At 43.1% G+C, this 25,550-nt stretch overlaps 1 protein-coding gene across 1 annotated transcript in view; it reads right to left on the bottom strand.

The window, feature by feature from the left end:
• Positions 1–23,071, bottom strand: part of LOC133057887 (ATP-binding cassette sub-family A member 10-like) — a 55,341-nt gene extending 32,270 nt beyond the window's left edge. The window contains exons 1-19 of the mRNA XM_061144996.1: positions 22,654–23,071; positions 22,430–22,513; positions 20,654–20,755; positions 17,831–18,038; positions 15,355–15,519; positions 14,915–15,018; positions 13,026–13,252; positions 12,316–12,457; positions 11,919–12,104; positions 10,817–10,837; positions 8,184–8,293; positions 6,262–6,320; positions 5,110–5,220; positions 4,570–4,745; positions 4,250–4,369; positions 3,873–4,011; positions 2,113–2,203; positions 1,491–1,630; positions 632–751 (exon numbers count right to left, since the gene is read on the bottom strand). Coding sequence (XP_061000979.1) covers positions 632–751; positions 1,491–1,630; positions 2,113–2,203; positions 3,873–4,011; positions 4,250–4,369; positions 4,570–4,745; positions 5,110–5,220; positions 6,262–6,320; positions 8,184–8,293; positions 10,817–10,837; positions 11,919–12,104; positions 12,316–12,457; positions 13,026–13,252; positions 14,915–15,018; positions 15,355–15,519; positions 17,831–18,038; positions 20,654–20,755; positions 22,430–22,474 — 2,266 coding nt within the window. The 5' untranslated portion in view covers positions 22,475–22,513; positions 22,654–23,071. The remainder of the gene's footprint in view (positions 1–631; positions 752–1,490; positions 1,631–2,112; positions 2,204–3,872; positions 4,012–4,249; positions 4,370–4,569; positions 4,746–5,109; positions 5,221–6,261; positions 6,321–8,183; positions 8,294–10,816; positions 10,838–11,918; positions 12,105–12,315; positions 12,458–13,025; positions 13,253–14,914; positions 15,019–15,354; positions 15,520–17,830; positions 18,039–20,653; positions 20,756–22,429; positions 22,514–22,653) is intronic.
• Between the last annotated feature and the right edge of the window lie 2,479 nt (positions 23,072–25,550).

Here is a 25,550-nt window from a genome sequence, read left to right as displayed (position 1 = left end):
AGAAGCCGCCACAAGGAGAAGCCCGTGCCCCACACTGGAGAGCAGGCCCCTCTCGCCACAACTAGAGAGCCCACACATAGCAACGAAGACCCCGTGCAGCCATAGATAAATAAATACTTTTAAAGAATAAAAATAAAATCAGGTTTAAAAGAAAAAAAAAAAACCAGAATCCAACAGTTGAGCACTATGGCTGGTACATAGTAGGCTTCTAAATTCTTCAAATTATTATTACTATAAAGTAAGGGAAGATAACATCTTATTTAATTATCTTCCATGAATATGTTAATTAGAATGAGTTGGTTAGCTAGGCAAGAGAACATTCTTACAGGGAATGGCAAGAAAGAGACAAAACCCGGATTTAGGATGTTAGCAGAGAACTACTGAGGGACAGTGGTGGGCATCGCAGAGGGAAGAGATTAGAACCGACAGGGGACGTGCACAGGGTCACAAGGAGATGGGTCTGGTCCCAAGCCTGAAGATGTTACTATAAAACATTTACCATACCTTAAAAGGTGGATGGCCCCCTTTATTCACCTTCTAGTTAGAATTCCATAGAAAAATCTATAAATATGAATTAACTCATGGTCATTTTCTTTTTCCTTAATTTCCTGCTAGACACACATTTTTATACCTGGCTCATCAATTGCCGATCTGCCTTTTAGGTTCAAGAATACTTCACTTAGAGTTGTCATGGAAACACCAAAATTCATTATGCCCTGGTCAGAAGAGTTTTCAAGGTCTCTGCAAAGATCTAAAAAGCAGAGTAATGAAACAATGCAATTATTATTGGTAAAGAGTACACTAAAATACTCATTTCTAACAATTACTCAAGATAGATAAATCTGAAAATATTTTCACATTAGGGATACCAGCAATTCAAGAAAAACATTCCTATAAGGTGTTTTCTTGTCCTTCAAATCATTTTTGTTATTGTACATCTCTATTGTAGTTCCATAAATTTAAAATCTCCTGAAATGCTATGGCCATGTATGTGTTTGTATGTCTATTTAAAAACTCAAAAAAATTCAAAATAAAAATTCAGGAGGCATGGAGTAAACTGAATTTTCTTCTTTGTACTTTCCAAGTTTTTTTTATAATCAGTATCTGACATTCATAATTAAAATTATAATTTACCAGGAAACTACAGACCTGCTTATAAGTGTTTTAAAAATAAGGTTTATTGAGCCTGTATCTCAAACAGAAATAAAAGGTTTCTGTTGTTTCCAAAAAGATATAAGTCGAAGCTTCGTTTAATGCTGATGAAGAGAGCAAACCCGTTTCTCAGTGGACTACATTCAGGGAAACTTAGCTGCTCTCTCATCAAAACCAGGTCTAAGTCACACACTCCATTACATTAGAAATGGGAGGGAGAGTACTTATGAATACTTTCATGTAGAAGCTTTAGAGCACAACTTGGAGAACTGCGGAAAATGCAGTCAGCGTCATCGTGGACCAGTGGCTGTATTCTATGTGATCACACAGTCTGTTACCTGGAAACTTGTCTGTTCTCTCCAGGGGCAACGTATACACAAGTTTTTCTTCACTTTCTGTGGTTAACTTGGCGTCTGAGATGTGCTGTGTGATGAGGGATGTGAGTCTCTCTGTATTGCACCTTTCATTCCTCTGTAAACTAAATTTTCAAAAGAGGCATGAGTCCTTCAAGTCCGTCTCCAAAACGACTGCTCACGAAAAGACAGTTTTTGGTTAAACAGTCTGTATACATTACAGGCGTATCCTGCTAACATCAGTAACCGGTTCTGACATTCTAGGAAGTGGATTTGGAATACAATTTTAGACTTTTAAGACAAACCTTTTTATTAAAAATGATCAACTGCTTTTAGGGGGACACAACTGCAGATTTTTCCTATATAAATATTGTCAAAAATGTTGTATTGAAAGATACAGACATTTTTAGAAATTTGCATGCTTAAAACCAAGGTGTTTTAAGAAAATGTTAAAGAGGGAGATGTTTCATAGTGTCTTTTATAAATCAATCCCCTCCCCAAGTGAAGCTGATTTTTCTTACAGCTCTAAAGGATTACATGGAATTACAATATGATCACCTCTCTTGTGGATACAGTCTTATCAACAACAACACCCAGAATACGTTACCTTAAATGATATCCAATACCCCATTTCCGCTTCAGAAACAACGACGACCCTGCACATCTGAGCTTCCCGTTAGACAGAAACACTTTCCTATCTGAGTAGAAAGAGAGAAAGAATAAATTTTGCAAATTCCTTATATGGAACATTCTCTACTCTGGAGACCAAAACTGGCTGGATTTTTCAGGGTGAATGCAACCTTGGTACCACTGAGTTCCTAGATGCTGCTACTTGCCCCCAGCCTCCAGCATGTGACTGACAGTGGTGACCTGGGCACACAGAGGCTTGAAATGGACTTATGCATAGGTCTTGCACTTTCAAGGCTCACTCAGTGCCATGAGAACCTGCCTGGACCATGCCTCCTAGAAGATGTAATACACCTACAGGGGGCTGAGTTATCTAAGTTACCCTCGCAAAGGAAATGAACCCTAAATATTCATTAAAAGGACTGATACTGAAGATGAAGTTCCAAAACTGTGGCCACCTGATGCAAAGAGCCGACTCATTGGAAAAGACTCTGATGCTGGGAAAGATTGAGGGCAGAAGAAGGGGACGACAGAGGACGAGATGATTGGAAGGTATCACTGACTCAATGGACATGAATATGAGCAAGTTCCAGGAGATGGTGGAGGACAGAAGCCTGGCGTGCTGCAGGCCATCGGGTCACGAACAGTAGGACATGACTTAGCAACAACAACAAAAGCCCATGGCCATTCAACCCCCAGTTCAACTGCCAACTCTCCAATACATGGACCAAGTAAATGCTTATTGATTAAGGCACTGAGCTTCAAGATGGCTCGTGACAGCACTTTTGAGGTAGGAGATAACTGACACAAGAGATAAAGTCTATCTAACCTCGCTTTCATAGGGGAAACTTCAGATACTCTTACAAGGCACATCAACAGCAAAAATTTCCCTCCCTTCCCTGAGACCCTTTCTGACTTCATTTTCCCCAGATTCCTTCTCTACATGATCTCCTGCCTCACTGAAACAAGTCTTCCCCACCTGCCAAGATTTCCTAGGCAGAGTGTTTGCTGTATCTCTAATTCTCCAATCTTCACACCCAACACCTCATTCAGTAAAGAAAGGATCTCCGTAGAAAGGCACCAAAGGATTGCAAATTTAAAAAAAGTTTTTCCCAGCTAAATGTTCCTTTCTACTCAACAAAAAAAATACATACTTTTGTATGTGCACGTGCTAAGTCACTTCAGTGGGAAGCCACATATTTTCATATACCCATATATACAAACACACACACACACACATACACAGTAGAGCTTCCCAGGTGGCGCTAGTGGTAAAGAACCTGCCTGCCAGTGCAGGAGACGTGGATTTGATCCCTGGGTCGGGGAAATCCCCTGGAGGAGGAAATGGCAACCCACTCCAGTACTCTTGCCTGGAGAATCCCACGGAGAGAGGAGCCTGGCGGGTACAGTCCACGGGGTCGCAAAGAGTCGGACACGGCTGAAGCTAGTTAGCACGCACGCACATACATAAAGAAGTAACACTGGCATTTCAAATCTTTAAAAATACGCACTTGTGATTGATATAAACAGCCCAGAAAGTTACAGACAGGAAGATACATAAACTGTGAGTCTGAGAACTCACTGGCGGTCAGAATGCCCTGGAGGCCAAGTGCCACTTTCGGATGCCCTCTCTCAAAGGCATGGCAATTGAGATTCTCTTCTTTCCAACAGAAGTTAGAGAGAATCTCTCTCGTATTAAGCCCTTGAATACTGAGTCAGTATAAAGAAACCAAGACTCACCAGCCAGGATGTCAGCCTCGTCCACGAACTGGGTACTAAACACGATCGTGTGGTTAGTTTTCCTCTCCTTCAGGAAGTTCCAAATGAGGTGCCTTGAGAAAGGATCGAGTCCAGCAGTTGGCTCATCCAGGAGCAAAACCTGCAGTGGAGAGCACGCTAGAGCATCTTCCGTTTAGAGAGAGGCTCTTCAGAAAACAACACAGAACCCAGTATGACGTCTGCATTCAAACAGTCCTTCATCAGATCCCTAACGGGCTTGCATGACCCTTTATTATAAATTTTCTCTCACGTTTGGCAACTAGAATGCAGTCTGGACTTTAATAATCATTTTACACCCTTCGATCCAAATTAATCTCAAAGATATTTTTATCTCTTACCTGAGGATCTCCTAAAATGGCAATCCCAAATGTGAGTTTTCTCTTCTGTCCACCACTTAAGTCTTTAGCAATGACATCTTGAATATTGTGCATGTCTAATTCCATTATAACTCCTTTTACCTATCAAAAACACCACATTAATAGAAAATATTTTACCTGAAGCAGTCTTAATTTGCTAATAGTTAGAAGGAATTTATTCTAGAACCCCATTAATTAATTTTTATTTATCAAAGAGTAAAGTAATAGTTGAACAAAAATATGATCAGGAGCAAACTAAGTAAATTATTTACAAAGTCATCAATTCTGACACATGCATCTACCTCTTGCTCCACTTCTTTTGGTGGAATCCCTTTTATTTTTGCAAATAGCCTGAGGTTTTCTCTCACAGTTAAAAAGTCAAAGTAGATATTAAATTGTGGACAAAATCCAGTATAATTTCTGATTTCTTCCATGTTCATTATTTCAGAGAGTTGGGTGTTGTAAATGGTGGCATATCCTATAGATAAAAAAATGTAGGTCTTTAACACCAGGATATTAACTCTATGCAGAGTGATAATATAGGATATTCATTGAAGAAACTCCCATTTTATAGCTACATAATTAATACACTGAAAAGATGCAGATTATTCTCGACATAAATACTATTGTCCAGAGCAATGCGAAGTATACACAGAATGACAAATAATAGTGAAAAAGAGATACAAGCATTCTAATTTATGCAAACACGAAATAAATATTTCCCATTTTTAAATGGCTCAACTTTGCAAAAAGCCTCTTTCAGAGAAACATTTTTCTTTCACATAATCAGAGTGAGGAAGCTGTTTTATCAGCCACCTTGGTTTGTGAAATTCTCTTCTCACCTTCGGTGCAAACAGACCAGCCGCTAAGGATGCTCAGCAACGAGGATTTACCAGCTCCACTGTGTCCAAGAATTGCCGTGAGCTGGCCTTCATAGATGTCAAGACATATGCCTATTTCAGGATAAAATGTGAAAGTTAGACTTTGGATTATACCCCAACGAAGTGGGCCTTAAAAAAAAAACTGAAAGAGTAAAGTGTACCTCAGCACTTCATTTCATTTCACTGTATTTTAATATGACTTCTGTATAATTATATATCTACTTGTGTCTATTTATGAAGACAAAGCATCACTTCCTCTGGATAAATTAGATCAAGACTGGGAATATAAATTCCCACTTTCCTCCCTACCACAAATACTTTGAAGGTCAAGGGATATATACATTAATATGAGAGAATAAAGCCAGAGATATGAGGATAAAAACAGAGGAAGCAGAGTATGTATTAATACCTCCTGGACAAAGGCAAGTCTCCATTTCTGCTAAGAGGCAGTCTCGCTGAGGGTCCCAGAGCCAGATCCAGAGGCGTAGGAGCAGCGTATGCCGTCTACTCTATCTTAGCAGGGAAGGGGGTCCGTAAGGACAGGTGCTCAAGCCTGCCTGGCACCAGTCAGCTCTGATCTATCACCAGTGTGGATGTGGTCTCAGAGAGGCTGCTGGGATCCAGCAGGCGTCACAGGCACCTTCACACATGCCTGCTTACAACTTGACAATGTTTTAGCATTTGCAAAATTATCTAACGCCGTTGAGAAACAGCAAAGAGTTCTATGAGCATCCCAGAATTTTTAAGGGACTCCCTGAAGACGTAAATCATGGGGTTAAATTGTGAGAGAATCAAAAATAAAGCAAAACACAGCCCAGAACAGATGATGAAAAGCCCTATGAAAATATTAATACCAACAAATCTGGCGATGCTCCAAGCTAGAGTCAAAGATTATACACCAGCATGATTAGTACAATCTGATTTCTTAGAATGTCTCATCCATACATAGAAAAATATGTATTAGTGATTATGCCTCATAGTAGAAATTTAAAAAAATTTTTCCTTTTATTTATATTCGTTCTCTAATTTTCCATTATGACTATTTGTATTTTTAAGAAACAAAAAACATTTTAAATTAGAAACATCAAAACAATTTGAAGCTGTTTTCTTTACCTTGCAATGCTTCTACTTTTTCGGGCTTTCCTTTATATTCTTTTCTAAGATTTCTGATTCTGAAAGAAGATTAAGCAACTATGAGGTGAATACAGTTTCTAATGACACAGATGACGCTACCTGCCAACACTACCACTCATGATTGACCTTAAACTTCACCAAAGGAGAGATTTATTGTCCGAGTTCTCAGGAGCATGGTGGGAATACCGGCTGAGCGAGGGGATGGAGGCGGGATTGGCTTCCAGCAAACTGGTAAGAGGATCCATCTTAACGGGAAGAGGAGGGAAAAGCCCCTGCCACGCCCAGAGGGATTTCCACGGAGGCTCAGATCGCACCACGCGGGCATTTCATGCCTTCCAGCTGCGTTAGCAAATGAGGGGGCGCTACTGTGGGAAGAGAGTCAGCCAGAAGCGAAGGAGGGGGGCGGTGGAGGGAGGCTTCCCTCTCTTGGTTATTCAATCGTTCCCTCTTCCTCGGGCAAATTTATCAAAATAATAGTAGTTTCTGCTCTCTGTCTCATTTCTTGTCCCCGCCTTCATTCCCCACCTAAGACGCAGAGCCCGGGACTCCACCACGCTACTGAAGCCATTCTCAATGAAGTTACCCATGACGTCCCAAGCAGCACACCCAGTGGTCACTTTTCAGCCCTTGTTTCATAAACCTCATCACTGACTTGACAGTTGCACACCCTGTCTTCTTGTCCTTAGCTCTGTTCCCTTCTGGTTCCACCTCGTTCTCAATATTCCTTCTGGGCATACCTTATGGACTCCTTATGGACTCCATACTGACCAACTACTTTTCTTATTCTCAGATCTTTGCCATACAGTATCACCCCCTCTTTCTGCTTCCTCTCTTACCAAAATTCTCATTCTCAGATTTGTGTCTTTAGACTTTTCTTCAAAGCTTCAGATTTACAAACACAGCCTTCTATTATATATCTGTACATGGATATCAAATTCAAATGGATGATAAATTGACACATACACAGCTCCTTTTATGTAACAGACATATTGCTTAATTATCTCACTGACTCAAGAAGTCACTGTACTATGGAATTTCTTGGGAAGAAATGAGGCTTGGAGAGCTCAGAGTTTACCAGAAAGTCACGAAGCTACTAATTATTAAATCTTTCAGGATGAAAGCAAAAATATCTGAAAGAAAGGAACTTTCAAAAACACATCATCAACTAATGCTGATTCATGTTGATGTATGGCAAAACCCATCACAATACTGTAAAGTAATTATACTCTAACTAAAAAAAATTTTTTTTAAAGAATGAAAACACATCATCCAGAATGGATAAAGAAGTTGTGGTACATACATACAATGGAATATCACTCAGCTCTAAGGACTGTGTTTGAGGCAGCTCTAACAAGATGGACGAATCTAGAGCCTATTATACAAAGGGAAGTAAGTCAGAAAGAGGAAGACAAATACCGCATGTTGACACGTATATGTGGAATCTAGAAGGGTGGTACTGATGAGCCCATCTGCAGGACAGCAAGGGAGGCGCGGCCCCAGAGAACAGGCTTGTGGCCTCACTGGGGGAAGGAAAGGGTGGGACGTGTTGACAGAGGCTCTGACACACACGATCCTTTGTGAAACAGAGAGTCATGGGGATTTGCTGCCTGACTTGGAGCTCAAACCAGTGGTCTGTGACAAGCTAGAGGGGTGGGACGGGGTGGGATGGGGTGGGAGGCAGGTTCAGGAGGGAGGGGACGTGTGTGCACCTGTGGCTGATTCACACTGATGTATGGCAGAAACCCACACAATATTGTAAAGCAGTTATCTTCCAATTAAAAATAAATAAATTTTTAAAAACCACATCATCCATAACATTTGACCAGTGGTTGCCCTTGCGGCAAGTTAATTTATCACACTTTTACCTCAACGTGCAAGGAGCCACATAAACTGTTAGTCACCTTATGGCTTCTTTTCCGTGGAACTCTGGAGACACTGGCTCAAAAGAATCATCGCAGGAGAGCTCAGAATTCATTTCATTCCCGAAGACTTCATGGTGAGTGTTTTTGTGCTGGGACCAAAAGGAAGACTTCAGGAAAAACAGTGGCGAATGCCGCTGGCCATTTTCATCTGAGCCATAAAGACATGATTCCATGTTGAATCAAGCAAACAGCATCAGTGAAGAACTGCACCTGTCACAGTGTAGCTTGATAGCAATTTTTTCTACACATTAATGACTCCTATTCATTTTTTCCAGTTTTATTGAGAAATAATTGCCATACATAATTATATAAGTTTAGGGAGTACAGCATAATGGTTTGATTCACAAAAAGTGTGAAATGATGACCACAGCAGGTTCAGCTAACATCCTTCATCTCATAGAGATAGGATGAAAAAAGGAAAAAAAAAATTCTCCTTGTGATGAGAACTCAGAATTTATTCTCTTAGCAGCTTTTCCACATATCACACAGCATGTTACCTACAGTCGTCACGTGTGCATGGACACTATATATCTTATAACTGGAATTTTGTACTTCTCGACTGCCTTCTTCCAATTTTCTCTCCATATCCCTCCATTTTGCTATTTTTGTTGTTTAGTCACTAAATCGTGTCTAAGTCTTTATGACCCCAATAGACTGTAGCCCACCAGGCTCCTCTTTCCATGGAATTTCCCAGGTAAGAACACTGGAGTGGGATGCCATTTCCTGCTCCAGGGAATAGTCCTAACCCAGGGATCGAACCTGCATCTCCTGCGTGGGCAGGCAGATTCTTTACCACTGAGCCACCAGCAAGGTTCATACCTCCATATACCCCTGTATGTGAACAGTAGAGTCAATTAAAATATTTGACATTCAAATGAACTTATATTCTAATGATAAGAAATGAGAATATAGAGCAACAGTTAAAAGAAAGGGCAGCTATGGATCTAAAGCATCAGAGAAAATAAAATGAGGTGGAACTTTAATGATATATCCACGAAACATGAATTTACTGGTGACAAGAAGAGGAAATTCAATAGACTTTTCCAGAGACTATAGGAGAACTATAGCAACACAGAGTTTCTACGTGTCATGTTGTATTACAAGCCATCACTGTAAGCAGATACAAGGGGATAAGCTCGAATAAGGGCCACGCCAAGAGAGGAACTGATGTGGGGGACACAACATGGAACTGCCCGAAGGAAAAGAAAGATGCTGGGGATGTGGAGGGAAACATAAGGGAAAACCAGAGCTGGAAAACAAGGGGCTTTGAAGAGAGAGACAAAAAGAAGAGTGCGATGAGGCTTCAGAAACTGAATGTGGGCAAGAGGACAGGCTCGAGGATGAACCTGAGCTGAGAACAGCCAGCGGCGAGCTGGTCAGAAAGGGAAGCCGCGCTGTGAAAAGGAAGGAAAAAAGTGCGGAAATAAACACTGGGAGAGACATGGATCTTTATGCGTCTTCATTTTACTCGAAAAAGAAAAGCATACTAATTATGAACACGTGGAGGACTTAACAAGAAAGAATAGAAATGCTGCCAATTAAAACAGGAATTAAATTCTAGATGGAAGTACTGGAGAACAAGCTTTTTCACATAGTTAAATTGCCTATGCCACCAAGGGGTTTCCCTGGTGGCACAGACAGTAAAGAATCGGCCTGCAACGCAGGAGACCTGGGTTCAGTTCCTGAGTCGGGAAGATCCCCCAGAGGAGGAAATGGCAACCCACTCCAGTCCTCTTGCCTGGAGAATCCCATGGATGGAGGAGCCTGGCGGGCTACAGTCCACAGGGTCACAAAACTGTCGGACATGACTTATCAACTGAGCACACACACAAAAGGGAATACAGGTGTATTAGTTCCTGGGATTGTGTGTGTAGACTACACTTGAGTTTTATAATAATTGTTTAAAAGTTGGTTGTAGAGTTTATTATTTTATTTGTAGAACATTATATAAAGCATTCCCGTTAGACTGATTTTTCTCACAAAAGGAACAAGAGAAGAAGTTATCCATTAACTTTGCACTGTAAATGTTAATATTTTGAGATGCAGAAGAACAAGTTTACTAGAGCCAAATATTAGCAGGAATGATGTAATGAGCTATCTTATCTTATGGCTGTGAATTCAAGTGCTAAAAAGCAGTATTCTCTAATGGTTGATATAAGTGTCTCCTTTCCTCTCCCCAGTTAATACACACACACACACACACACACACACACACACACACACACTCTTTACTTCTTACTTTTATAAAAGATATAAACCAACAGAAATGCAAGTGGTTTTTCATTAAAATGTCTCAACAAAATAGTTCCATTCATATCATTAAATATTGAGATGAAAATGAGGATATTACTGTTTTGGATGTTTTTCCTTTCCTCTGCAATCAGAAATGCTTTTAAAATGACAAGTCAACAAACAAATGGACACCACTTTTCAAGACACAGAATTACTTTAAATTCAACTCTAATGACATCACACTATTACTTACCAGGCAAAACATGCTCAAAATATAATGTTAACATCAAATAGAGCAGAGTGTCAAATGCCAGAAGGAAGAAAATCACTATCATTGTGTATGACTCTCCAGAGGGATCAGGGAAAACAACAGCACTCACGTGATACTCCTGATGTGAAATCTGAGGCCACAAAGAATATAATACAGTCAAAGTTAGGTAAACCTATAAAACTGAAGTTTTTTTTAATGATGTTGCATAAGCAAATACAATTTTAATTTTAATATTCCTTTTCCTTAAAAAAATGCATGGTGAAGTTGTGAGTAGCAACGTTGCTTTTGACAAATAAAATTATTGTCACCGAGTGGGAAATGCTCTAAGAGAAGGTAGGACAATGGAAGAACAGAAACTTAATTGATTCATTAATCAGAAATCTTCAGGAAGGGGATTTAGAGAAGTGGGAAAGCAACCAAAAATAATATATATTCTGGGAAGAGAAACCCAGAGAGGGCAGGGAAGTGAGAGGCTTTTTGAAGGAAGTATGAAAATCCGCATGTTGCAGACATGTTCAAACATTAGATAAGTACTGAAGACTTGAGGAAGTTGATTTTAAGGGTAATAAAGATAAAACAGATGATGAAGATCATAGCTAAGCTTCACCTTGCGTTGTTCTAGCCTCATACATAAATAACAGCACAATTACCCGTGAGCTCGATTCCAACATCCTGACTTTGCAGACGAGCAATGAGAAACCCCAGAAGCCCGGTGACCCGCCCAGGGGGACTCAGCAGGAAGGGACAGGACTGATTCTAACTCATGGGGCCCGGCCTGCACCCCGCTCAGACCGTGAGCAATTGTTTTTCTCATTTAAATTTCCTAAGAGTTTACAAATGATCTGTTTGATAACTCTGATAAGATCTTTTTTAAAGATTTTTTTGGATGTGGACCATTTTCAAATTCTTTATTGAACTTGTTACAATATTCTTTGGGTTTTATGCTTTCTTTTTGCTTTTCTGGTTTTGGCCGAGAGGCCTGTGGGATCCTAGCTCTCTGACCAGGGATGGAACCTGCACCCCCTGCATTGGAAGGTGAAGTCTTAACCACTGGGTCCCCAGGGAAGTCCCGATAAGATTTTTTATTTAACTTTTCAATAGCATAATTTCTTAAAATGCAGGGTGATTGATCATTAAGCTTGAGGAAGTAACAAACTGTCTCAATAATGCTGAAACTCTAATAAATAGTCACTAGATGGCTGCGTTCTTACCTGAGCCATTCCAGCAGTGAAGGCAAAAGGGCTGAACAGACATAAAGCCCACCCCAGTGATGGTGGGAGCGGACTGTGCAGTGCAGTGAAGCCCAGGCAGCCCCAAAACACAGTGATGACAGCGCCAGCCACGCCGGTCAGGATGGGTCTCTTTATCAGCACGCAGAGAAGGAAAGCCAGTGCTATCTGAAGGAAGGAAGAAAAGTTCCAGGGGGTATATTTTTTCCACTGAGAATCACAAATAGCAATATTCACTCGTTCATCACATGAACAAAAACATACAGAAACCAGAATACAAAATGAGAAGCTCTAGGCTACCAATATCCTGAAGAAACATGGTTACTGGCTTATGTATCTGAGACTTGTAGGATGAGAAAAGCATGTTTTGCCAACTCACCGAAGACAGGCCATACAGAGTGAAAAGCGTGACTAGCACCATGAAGCCAGTAAGGATAATCATTTGGAATAATTTTATGACCAGACTCATAAAAATGGATGCAATAAAGATGAAGCCAGCATACATCAATGCCCAGGAGAGCCTACGGTAGAAACAAAGAATTAATTCAGAATGTCGCACGTAAGCAAACACGTGAGAGGTGGTATACAAGAGTTCAGAGCACACATTCCGAAAACGAACAGACCGGGGTCAAGCTGGCTATAAACACGTGGCTCTGTGCTCTCTAGCTGTGTGATCGGGGCAAGTCTCTCTTCTCACTTCGTCTGTAAAACGGGAGTGACTGTGTTAACTATCTCAGATGGTTGTTCTGAGGATTCAATGAAATAATGCCCATGAAGACTTTAGCCTAGCAATTATTAAAATTATCTTAACAAACACACAACGAATGTTAAACTTAACATTATCACTGCCGATCAGTCGCTAAGGCGTGTCCGACTCTTTGCAACCCCATGGACTGCAGCTCACCAGGCTCTCTGTCTTCCACCACCTCCCGGAGTTTGCTCAGCCTCATGCCCTTTGAGTCAGCGATTCTATCTAACCATCTCGTCCTCTGCCACCCTCTTCTCCTTTTGCCTTCAATCTTTCCCAGCATGAGGGCCCTTTCCAATGAGTTCCCCCAGGTATTAACGTGGGATACACAGGTAACTCACCAAAATGCTGACTGTCGGAGACCCATCCCTGTCATCAGCTTCTTAAATTTTTTTCGTTCCTTTGTAATGTTTAATGATGCAACATACACAAAAGGGGAGAAATAAATAATACAAATAAAAATAAACCATTCGTTTACAATTTCTCCCTTAGAAATGAAAGGGGGTGTCCTCATATTTATTCCAACAACTGATGTCAACTCTTCCATCACAGAATGATTCGTTGTGACCTAAATTGGGATGTTAGCAAACAAATGCATTAGGTTAACTATAGAAGAAATAGACTAGAAAACCACAGTTTTTTTTTTCATTTTCATATAGAAGAATTTATATATTTCTAGCAGTTAAAATATAGTGAGATAGAGGTGGAGGGAGGAAGATGAAGCTGGATACATAAATGACTCTCACAGTTCAGGCAAGAGATGACCATGACCTGAATACGCGCTGGGGGCAGAATTGAAGAGAGGTGAGTAGAGCTGAGCTTACAATTAACAGGGCTGGATGAGAGAAAAGAGTAATGGTGAGGCAGAGGAAGTGATCCCTGATAACTCCCCAGTTGAGTGACTGGCTTTGGCATTCACTGGAGGTAGAGAAAAGGCTTCCCAGGTGACTCAGTGGGTAAAGAATCCACCTGCAATGCAGGTTCAATCCCTGGGTCAGGAAGATGGCAACCCATTCTGGCTTGGAGAATCCCCATGGACAGAGGAGCCTGGTGGGCTACAGTCCATGGGGTCTCAAAGAGTTGGACACGACTGAGCATGCATGCATGAGATAGAGAAAATTTTTTAAAGGCTCGGTCATGTGTAGAGAAAAACGCCCACATTCAGTTTTGAACATACAAATCTGAATTGTTTATGGGGCATCAAAGTAAATAGTCAGCTACTCAGGACTACAGTGGTGCCAACCTTGTCCATCACCTGTGTTTGTAAATAGCTTTACTGCAATGTAGTCACGCATATTGGTCTATGAGTGCTTCCACATTAAAAATGGAAAGTTGAGTATTTGCAACAGAAACTGTTTGGCCCCCAGACCGCAGAATACTTGCTCTCTGGTCCTTTAAAGGACAAGTTTACTGGTCAACAATTAAAGCAGAGTTCTTACAGTCATCAGCATGCAAACTGTAAATAAATTTATGGTAAAGGATGACACCGTGTCGAGAAAGTATGGAGAAAAATGCGTTGAATAGAACCTTGTAGAACTACAGACTGAAAGAGCTGGGAGTGTGACGATGCGTAAGATTGCAAGAACACTGAGAAGAATTGCTCGAAAAGTGAAGGAAAACCAGGTGAATGCTGTGATATTTAGTTAGAAGACCAGGAAAGACAAGGAAGGAAAACGCCACGTGTTAATGGACATGAGCGTTGCTACTGACCTCAGAAAAATCATTTTGGTGGCATGGTGGGAACAGGAATTTTATTGAGTTGAGTTGAGCTTAAAGGAAGCAATGCTTTCAAGAAGTAAAGATGTTAAGGGGAAAGAGGGTGTTTGAGGAACCGTGAATGGGAGAAGGTCTTGATAAGAAGGAAAGACACTGATCATTTTAAGTACTGAAGAGAATTTCGTTGAAAAGGGGAAGCTGAAGAAAGAGGTCGTGGACAAGAAAATCCATTGTGCAACCTTCCTGGTACTGTGGGCAAGGGTCCTGCTTCCAGCCCTGGCACTGAGGAGGGGCAGGAAGGACGGGGAGGGAGAGCGGGTGCAGGGGGCAGGTCTGTGGTTCCACATCGTTCATGCTGGGAAGCGGGAGGCTATGCCTCCGACGGCTTCCGTCTTCTTGGAGAAGGAAACAGAGCAGCCTCTCCTAGGAGGGCAGGATGGAGGAGGAGACAGGGATGACACATGGGGGAGAAGTACAGAAGATTTAAATCAGGTCTTGGAGGCTGGGCACTTACTTCTATAATTGCAGCATTAATTGCAGTTTGAAAAGCCACAAACCCGCTTTCCCAGTATGTTGACAGGAGACAGAAAGCTTCATCCTCTAGAGCCAAACAGTGGTCTTTAAAGAAGAAAAACATGCACATCATTACGCAACGGAAATCAATGAATGGAATGAAAACATTAACCCTGGTTCTAAAGTGAACTCTCTGAGAGTCCGTTCAAAGTCCAGGATGACAAAATCCAGAGCATTTTTAAAGCAAAACTGCAACAAAGGAGCACATCTTAAACGGCTGACAAAACAGTGAGACTCATCCTGTAAGGAAAACATCCTGAAGTTCAGAAATGAAAAGCACACTGCTTCTTTTCTTGACCTTATTAACGTTTCCATCAGGCACTTCCCATAGAGAACTGGACGAGGCAGCAAAGACGACTGCAACCAGTTCCCGGTGGTTACCTGAGTACTCGAAGTTCTCTTTCATGATCGGGACTCTGTGTCCCCAGCTGAACTTCAGCCGGTATGAGAAAGTGTCGTTGAACACAACCCCCACCATCTCAGAGTCGTTTCTTGGATCTACTCTGTCCATGGAGTCTTCACTAGGGATCCCAAGGATTGTTCTTCCTGCCAGGTGTGAAAAATAGGACTGATTACATAAACTTTACTACTAGAGGACACAAGACCAATAGCAATCATTTAGGTTTCCCACCCAGTTATTGGTGCTATGGGTGTGTGTGTGCTAAGCTGCTTCAGTGGCCTGCGACTCTCTGTAACCCCACGGACTGTAGCCCGCCAGGCTCCTCTGTGCACGGGATCCTCCAGGCAAGAAGACTGGAGAGGGTGGCTATGCCCTCCTCCAGGGCATCTTCCCGAGTCTCCCGCACTACCGTCTGAGCCTCCGGGGTAGCCCACGGCCGCCATGTTATGGCACCACCAAGAAGGTGCCTCTGAGGGCTGAAAGTCTTTCCTATTGCTTAAGGCTCCGTGTAAATACGTGAGAAGATGTGAACGATATGCCACTGACTCTGAACCGCAGAGGTTTGGGCTGCACGGGACCCCTCAAATGTGCATTTTTGCCCGAAGTAAACGCTGCATTACTGCACTGTCCAGGCACTGGTGAATGTGAGGCTGCAGAACCCTGAATGGAGGAAGCTCAGACGCTGAGGAAACACAGACACAGGGGCCAATGAGGAATTACTCGGATCTTCAACTTCCTGAAGAGTAGGTTCCTCTAGCCTCGCGGATGTTCAAGGGTCAACTATATGGTTTTTGAAAAAGCAGTTGTGTGTGTGCTCAGCTATATCTGACTCTTTGAGACCCCGCAGACTGTAGCCCACCAGGCTCCTCTGTCTATGGTGTTTTCCAAACAAGAACTGTCCTGGCTTGCTACGGGGTTTAGTGATGTCTAGGAGCATCAACTTCCGGGCCTGTTTCTTTTTCTAAGGATTTACTTCCCTAACCTTATGGCCCAGAGGGCTGCTGCTCTGACGATCCTCCAGGACTTGAATTTGGGGCAGAAACAGAACAACACCCGGTCCTCAGTTAGACAGAGTGGGGCCTTGGTTGGGGTAAATCAAATCATTGAGTTCACTAAGGGAGAAAAAGCATCTGGCTCCTTTCATCTTAGCATCTTTAAATCTGAGAATGCCAGCTGAGGGCAAAGAGCCTGGAGTTAAGGCTGCCTGGACACAACTCCTCTGCCGCTTATGAACATCTTAGCTAAGAGACTTCGAACCCTGGTTCCCTGTATGCAAAGTAGTTCCCAATAATTTAGCATAATCATAATCCTCACTGAAGTCAAGGAAAACTGAATTTGTGCGCCTATGTGCACACATGTCTACATATGTGACCGTGTGTGTGTGTATATATATTATCCTAGAAGGATACACAGAAATTTTTAGAGGAGGAAGTGGTGGCTTGAATGAAGGCAAAGCTTTCATTGTTTGCTTCAGACAAGTTTGTACTGCTTAACTTGTTTTAGGCTGGCTGTTACTTTTGCAATTAAGATAATTTTAAAATTAAAACTAATTGAAATGACCAGTAGAAATGCTTTGGAATTTTCTCTGCCCAAATTATAAGCAGATTTCTATCATATGAAAATAGTATGCCAGAAGTAATAAACGGCACACAAAGAATCAGAGTTCAAAATCAGAGGTAAAGTTAGAACCCACCCCGGCTCTTTGGAGTCAAGAATACTATCTTAAGAATTAAACTCATATAACATTTATAATGAATGAGTCTACCATATTAAAAAACAGACATGAGTTTGCCAGCAAAGGTCCATATAGTTAAAGCTACGGTTTTTCCAGTAGTCATGTACAGATGTGAGAGCTGGACCATAAGGAAGGCTGAATACCAAAGAATTGATGAATTGAACTGTGGTGCTGGAGAAGACTCTTGAGAGTCCTATGGACAGCGAGGAGATCCAACTGGTCCATCCAAAAGGAAGTCAACCCTGAATGTTCATGGGAAGGACTGATGCTGAAGCTGAAGCTCCAATACTTTGGCCACCTGATGTGAAGAGCCAACTCATTGGAAAAGACCCTGATGCTGAGAAAGATTGAAGGCAGGAGGAGAATGGGAAGACAGAGGATAAGATGATGGGATGGCATCATGGACTCAATGGACATGAGTTTGAGTAAACTCTGGGAGATGGTGAAGGACTTGAAAGCCTGGTGTGCTGCAGTTCATGAGGTTGCAATGAGTCAGACATGACAGTGTCTGAACAAGAACAACAAAATCTCTGTTCCTCTGAGACCTACCCTTCCTTGGAGCTCCACACCAAGCCCTCCACCCCGTGTGAAATGAGGATCCTGCCCCAGTGGAAAACCACTGCCCCACAGGCTGGGTAAATAAACTCAACTTGCAAAACAGACTTCAAATTAAAAGCGAATAGGTTGCATAATAATGAAGCGTGGGCCACTGAACAACACACCTTTCATATAGGAGGCCGCAGCCACCTTATCCATGATGCTCCGGGTCACGTTAGTGACCGGGGTGTAGGCCACCAACACCGGGTCGGAGTCATTAAACTCATCCACACGTCCCAGGACCTGAGGCGGTTGTTCCAGGAAATGCATAGCTCTGAAGAACTCCGTCAAGAGGCAGAGAGCCAGCCCCGGGAGCAGCACCATCGCCCACTCCTCCAGCGCACAAAAGAGAAAGGGGCCACGTCATCGCGGGCTCTCAGACAGGCAGGAGCACCGTCTCCGAGCTCGGCTTCACATCACTCGCCCCGCGCCCCCTTTCTCAGTTACTACCCGTCTGGTAAGGAGACCGCCATTCCCCACGCCGGGCAGCCTGACTCGGCGAGCCCCGCCCGGGGCCCGGGGACACCGAGAGGCGCGGGCCGGGCAGGCCGGGAGGCAGGCTGACGCGGGAGGGGCGCGTGTGTGCCTAGGTGGGTGTGCGGCAGAAACCCACTCAACACTATAAAGCAATTATCCTTCAAATGAAAACAAATTAAAAATAAAGTAAAATAAGCTACAAGGATATATTGTACAACACGGGGAATAGAGCAAATAGTCTGTAACAAGTGGAGCATTACAATTGTGAATCACCACATTGGACACCTGTAATAACTTAGGTAATATTGTGCAGCAACTATACATCAGTTAAAAAAAAAACCTTTTAATCTCCAAAAAAGCTTTGAAGTATATAGCAAATGTGGGATGGATTTATCTCCAAATATAGCTTTGAGATAACACCAAGTATGTCCATTAATCTTAACCTAGAATCATAGCACCCCTCATATATTCCCAATTATTCACCCTCATATGGATAAAATATAAGTACACATCATCCCTAAGAGATACTTTTGTCAAAGGGTTTAACCTGAAGTTAAAAATCTATTTTTTAATGTAAATACTGTTTACAAGAAATGCAGATGACTGTAAATCAGTCACGCCACTCTGTGCAACCCCGTGGACTGTAGCCCGCCAGGCTCCTCTGTCAATGGGATTCTCCAGGCAAGAGTACTGGAGTGGGTTGCCATGCCCTCCTCCAGGGGATCTTCCCCACCCAGGGATCGAACCCAGGTCTCCTGCATTCCAGGCGGATTCTTTACCACTGAGCCACCAGGGAAGCCCTTATTGTAAATCAACTTTACTTCCGTAAAAGTTTTTTAATTAGAAAAGTTAAAAAATAAAAAAAGGAACGCAGGTGGTAAAGGGATGCATTAACTGACAGCATGAATAGCACCAGGCAACACAGAAGAGGGGATTCAACGGGAGGCAGCTGTGGGCTCGCGGGCTTGGACAAACCAACATTAAGGGGCTTTCCGGGGAGCTCTCCGGGGCTCAGGGGCTGAGGCCGCGTGCGTCTCCTCAGGGGCGAGGTGCTAGCGCCCACTTTGATCCCAGAGGCCACACAGTCAAAAAAATATTTTAAGAGATATTTTAGAGGAAATTTTAGGAAACTGAATCTCAACATGGAATTAGATGACAATTATTGCAAACTTTCCAAAGCGCACTCATGGTTACGAAGGAGCCTGTCCTTGGTTTTCGAGGATGCTAGCGGAAGCCTTCAGCGGTCTTGTCATATGTGTTAAGAGAGGAGCTGAGGGAGATGAAGAGATGAAGCCACAGCGGCAGATGTTAACAGGTGTCAAATCCTGGTTGTAGGTGAACCGGACAGGACGTGAGTTCACTGGGCCAGTCATTCTACGTTTGAGATTTTAAACATTTTCATAAGCTTTTCAAAAATTGACTTGGACGATCACTGTAAAGGTTACCCTTTATCAACACAGCAACTAAAATATTAGAACTGAATGCTTCAAGAGCTAAGGATGACCCGTGTGCTTCAAAAAAATAAATTAAAAATTTAAATAAAAAATTAAAAAATAGGAAAAAAAAAAAAAAAAAGAACTGCTATTTTTCAACAGAACACAGCTTCTGTGTGGCCAAGGCAGCTCCAGGTGTATTTCGTGAGAACATACAGCAAATATCCTCATCTTGATGGCCTTGACCTTATACCAGAAACCAAACAGAGGGCAAAGATGCTGACAGTCAGTGACCCGGCTCCCTGAAACTCCTCCAAGTTTGCAAAAGCATAATCTTCAAAAGAAATCCCCCCAAGTTCCCAAATTCTTGCTCAAAAACAATTTCCCCAGTCCTATGAATTAACAAGGGCCTCCCTGGCGGCTCAGTGGTAAAGAATCTGCCTGCAGTGCAGGAGACACAGGAAACTCGGGTTCTATCCCTGGGTCGGGCAGATCCCCTGGAGGAGAGCGTGGTGACCCACTCCAGTGTTCTTCTCTGGAGAATCCCATGGACAGAGGAGCCTGGCGGGCTACAGCCCGCCGGGTTGCAAAGAGTCAGACAGGACTTCGTGATGAAACAAAAAACAATTCACAGAATCTTGTCTAAACGTCCCCAGTAGAGTACTATGGTTCACCCCTTTAAAATTTACTTCATTCTGCTTCCCCACCCCCCCACCCCGCTTTTTTTCTTACACTAAAGTTGGCCTGGGGTAAACCAGGATAACTCCACAAGATTCAAGTGGATTACTTACTTGGTGAACGGCTAGTTATGTTCAAAGAAAAGTTATCTACTTTGCTTTTTAGGAGCAATCATATGAGCCTGCATCTTTTGCCATAAATATTATGCTATTGTGCGACATCTGCAAAACATTACCTTGGCAACTCCAAATCAACTAGCCCACAGAATTTGTGAACATAAAAAGGCAATAAAAATGGCATAATGTTAAATGACAGACTTTCATTCACCAAATATGGAAAGATATATATTGTGAACCATACCAACACGCTCTTTTTTTTCATTCTCCATTTTCTAAGAAAATTCTTGTGCAGAAGGGCCTGAGTTTGTCGACACACGCTCCTCTCTTTTTTAATCATTTTGTCCTGTTCATTGACAGAGAAGACAAAATCAATATTACACAGCAATAGCCAGGCAAGAAAAGGGCAAAAAAAAAAAAGTTAAAGCTCCTGAACACACAGTCCCAGGGCCCCTGGCCGGATGCCTCATTTGACATTCCCGTTAACACACATGCAGTTTTTTTAAAAGAGTAAAAAGTGGTAACAAATACAAAATGTCCTGCCAGCTGACCTTTCTCTGAAGGCTCAATGGTTATGAACAAGGTAAGGGCTATGGTGTGGGAGGTCTTTTCCTTTTTGTCTCAAAAGCAGATTTTCCTGCCACATCCTGATTTGCAACAATCTAAAGCAAACAACTAACACAACATTGTAAATCAAGTGTACTCCAGTAAAAATAAATTAAACCAGAGAATAAGATGTTAGCAATGTAAGACCCTGATGCTGGGAAAGACTGAAGGCAGGAGGAGAAGAGGGAGACAGAGGATGAGATGGCTGGATGGCATCACCGACTCAGTGGACACGAGTTTGAGTAAACTCCGGGAGTTGGTGAAGGACAGGGAAGCCTGGTGTTCTGCAGTCCATGGGGTCACAAAGAGTCGGACATGACTTAGTGACTGAACAACAACAACGTTTAGAATCCTAAACACATTTGCCCTGACTTAGTACTTTTTAAAAATGTATAACAGGAATAAAACTGCCTCCGGTTTCCTGTCCACGGGAGATCTGCACTTCGAAAGGCACGCTTTTGGAGGCTGATTTGATGACATCTAGTGGTAAAGACAGAGGACGAGATGTTGGATGGCATCACGGACTAGATGGACATACATGTGAGTAAACCGCGGGAGCTGGTGATGGACAGGGAAGCCTGGTGTGCTGCAGTCCATGGGGTCACAAAGAGTCACCACTGAGCGACTGAACTGACGACTGACTGAGTGGTAAAGAATCTGCCTGCAAACGCAGAAGAAGTAAGAGGCGTGGGTTCAATCCCCAGGTGGGGAATAATGCCTGAGAGGAGAAAAGGGCACCCCACTCCAGTGGCCTTGCCTGGAGAATCCCGTGGGCAGAGGAGCCTGGAGGGCCACAGTCCGTGGGGTCGCACGGAGTCGGACACGACTGAGCACACACACAGAGGAAGCCAAGGGGTAAAGGCAGGTGGAATCACCGTACGGTCCTTCTCAGGAACCCAGAGCACATTTCTACCCTTGAAACTCACAGGTTCCCCTTTAGGTTTTAAGTCTGTCAGATACACAGGCAGAAACCAAAAGCTTCGGCTGGCGAGCGTGACTCGAGGGACTGATGTGTGTGGATCACCACGCGTGTCAGAGGGCTCTCCTGTGTTTTCAGTTTAAAAATTCTAGAGATGATCATTTGGTATCATAGTTCTGGTGACTTAAATGCACTCGAATAAATGCTGATGCTACATACAAACTGCAGTATTTATATAACTTGCTGGATTTCCTTTGCTTGATAAAAGGAAAAGGTAAAGCTACCAAATGCCAAAATAATCTCTAAATTCTAACTTGGGAAAGTTTCTAAGGAAAACATTCATCTTCATGAAAAGAAAACAGAAAAAAGAAACCACGAGGAGAAGCAACTTGTCCTGCTGCGTACACAGTCCCAAGAAACAAAACTCTGCAAGTTCTCAGGTAGCCAACCAGGGAAGCGCAAATCTGACACAGGAAAAGAATAATATTTACGCACGTTTCTGGATCTACCTTCCACTTTACTGTCACACTCTAATATCATTTTACTGAGTTGAGAAAATGAAACTCCTCATTAGGTCTCCTGTATAAAGCAGAATAATTTCGAAATATCACAATTATATAATAATTTTAACCATGTCGACCAAGATGCTTGCCATTGATTCTGCCCTTTGTGCCTGATTACCTTACATGGAACGAAAGGTAAAAACAAGTTCAACTTACTGTTAGGAAAGTAAGAGTGAAGAATGGAGATGCACCTTTGATGCCCTGGTTTCTTTCTGTTCAGAAGACTTTAAAGAATCCTTCAAGAGCTTTCCTTAAGGCTGTCTTCGTTCAGTCTGGCTTCTAAAAACAGGCCATGGTCTGTGTGGAAAGAGCCTGCCCGACACATTCCCTCCTTGGGAAGCTGCTTTCTTCCGTCCAATTGTGCCACAGGGAGGCTGCAGCCACAGCCCGTGCCTGAGCCTGTGACGTGTGCTTGTTTATTGCTCTATCTTTCTGGCACAGGCAAAACAGCAATCAGATTCCAAAAGGGATTTTTAAAAACCCAGGCCTGAGTAAGTCTCCATTAACTTTGAATGATTAAAACTTCGAGAGCCAACACAGAAGAGAACAGATTTAAAAGAAGGGAAGTTGAACGGAGGCCGCGAGAATGACCTCAGAAATGAGAGTAACTTATACAGGAAAAACGTGAGCAAAGACGTTCCTGCGCGGTGGCGAAGTGGTGTCTACTGCTGGCTGGTTCCTGTGTGCTCTGAGTACGCACGCAGGTGCAAGCGCGCTCCGTCGTGTCCGACTCTTCCACCCCACAGACTGCAGCCCACCAGGCTCCCGTGTCCGTGGGATTCCAGGCAAGAAGAGTGGAGTGGCTTGCCTTTTCCTCCTGCAGGGGATCTTCCTGACCCGGGGACTGAACCCTCATATTCTATGTCTCTCGCACTGGCAGGCAGATTCTTTACCACTGCGTCCCCTGGGAAGCTGCTAGAAAGTATGCTAAGGGTTTACAATGAATTATTTCATTTACACTCAAAGCAAACCTGTGAGGTGCGTAAAGATATTTTTACACATTTCACAGATTAGAAACAGGAGACTCTCCTGAGTTCATGGAGACGCCTCAGCCGGGTTTGGTCCCATGTCAGTCCCGACGGGCTCAGCAGACACAACAGTCCCTCTGGAGGCGGCGCCCTGGGCACCAGCTCCCCGGGGAGGTGGGACCCTGGGGCAGGGGCGGAGAACCTTCCAGGGCTTGTGAGGGGCAGGGCCCCTGAGGTTGCTGGATCCAGCTTTGGGGTCAACCAGCGGTCACCTCCTCCTGATGAACCACATACCCACCTTGCTACCAAGCAAGATGTATTGGTACATACTGTAGACTTTCCATTACTAACATGATAGGATTTTTTTTTTTTTTTTTAACATTTTCTAATTAGTTACTGCTTCCCAGGTGGCTCAGAGGTAAAGAATCCACCTGCCCTGCAGGAGACATGTGTTTGATCCCTGGATCAGGAAGATCCCCTGGAAAGGACATGGCAACCCACTCCAGTGTTCTTGCCTGGAGAATCCCAGGGACAGAGGAGCCTGGCAGGCTGAAGCCCATTGGGTCACAAAGAGCTGGCCAGGACCAAGTGACTAAACAAATTAATTGCTGCCCGTCTAGAGGAGCAGGATTAATTTTGCATGTTACTTTGAATTTTGGTTAAAGCGTCTGCCTGCAATGCGGGAGACCTGGATTCGATCCCTGGGTGGGGAAGATCCCCTGGAGAAGGAAGTGGCAATCCACTCCAGTATTCTTGCCTGGAGAATCCCACGGATGGAGGAGCCTGGTGGGCTACAGTCCACGGGGTTGCAAAGAGTCGGACACGACTGAGCGACTTAACTTTAACTTTCACTTTGAATTTTGTTGAGCTCTTTTATTTATTATCATTGGAGATTTTTTTGAATTTTCTAAACAATATGTTCACTTGTGTAGACTCAGTTTTACGATTTCTGTTTTCTAATGTTTTATGATTTCTGTTTTCTAATAATCCTTACAATTCTCTGAAGTTGAATTCCTGGAATAAATGTTTATGATATAGGTCTCATCCTTTGACTCTTCTATTTTTTGTAATCTCCTGTTCCCGTTCATGGTTTTGTATTAATTACATCTTTTACCCTTGATATTCCCTTCCTCAGTCTCCCCTTACCTCAAGTTGCCTTTTTTTTTTCTGTTTGGTCATTAATTTTAAAAGCATACAGCTAAGCTATGCTGAAATTTCTGACCTATAGAAACTGTGAGCTGGTTAATCCTTATGGCTTTAAGTTGCCTCATTTTGGGGTGATTTGTTATGCAAAAGGAGATCACAGGGTCTTTGGTGGTCCATTGGCTAAGACTCTACACTCCCAATGCTGGGGGCCCAGGTTGGATCCCTACTCTGGGAACTAGTGCCCTCCTGCTGCAGCTGGAGAGCCCAGATCCCTAGAGCTGCAGCTAAGGCCTGGCATGGCCAAATAAACAAAATTTTTAAACAATCAAAATATTCCACTAAAGTGACACTTCTGACTCATCTTGATGCTTTCTCCCACCTGAAAATTATCATGGACATCCCTGAGTTCTCGTTTATATGGGGGAAAAAAAAAACCCTGAGTTTTCTCAAGTATGTATCACTAGTTTTACTATTTGAAGCAGTAATAATCAGACCATGATCATATCTTTATTACCAATGACTCCCCCAGAACTCATTTCCTGGAGGTGTTTTATGGTCTCTGGGTCTCTGCCCATCTGCCTCCCAGTTATTCCAGTTATCAATAAAATTCACTTTTGTTTAGGAGACAATGATAGAGGATTCCCCGCAGGGCTTCCCTGGTGACTCAGACATAAAGAATCTGCCAGCAATGCGAACTCCAGTTCGATCCCTGGGTCGGAAAGATCCCCTGGAGAAGGAAGTGGCAACCACTCCAGTATTCTTGCCTGGAGAATCCCAGGAACAGAGGAGCCTGGCGGGCTATAGTCCATGGGGTCGCAGAGTGGGGGGGTGTCTAACACAGCACTGGTTGCCTTGCCCAGAGGACCGGGAAGGCTTGATTTGGCGGCTCCTTAGAGAAAAGCTAAGGAGGGGAATCAATGCTGAGGATGTAACTGAAGC

This window comes from Dama dama, chromosome 5 (assembly GCF_033118175.1).
Source record: "Dama dama isolate Ldn47 chromosome 5, ASM3311817v1, whole genome shotgun sequence".
Lineage (NCBI taxonomy): Eukaryota > Metazoa > Chordata > Mammalia > Artiodactyla > Cervidae > Dama > Dama dama.
The sequence above is the reverse complement of the archived record's forward strand: the minus strand, read 5'-3'. Positions and strand labels throughout refer to the sequence as shown.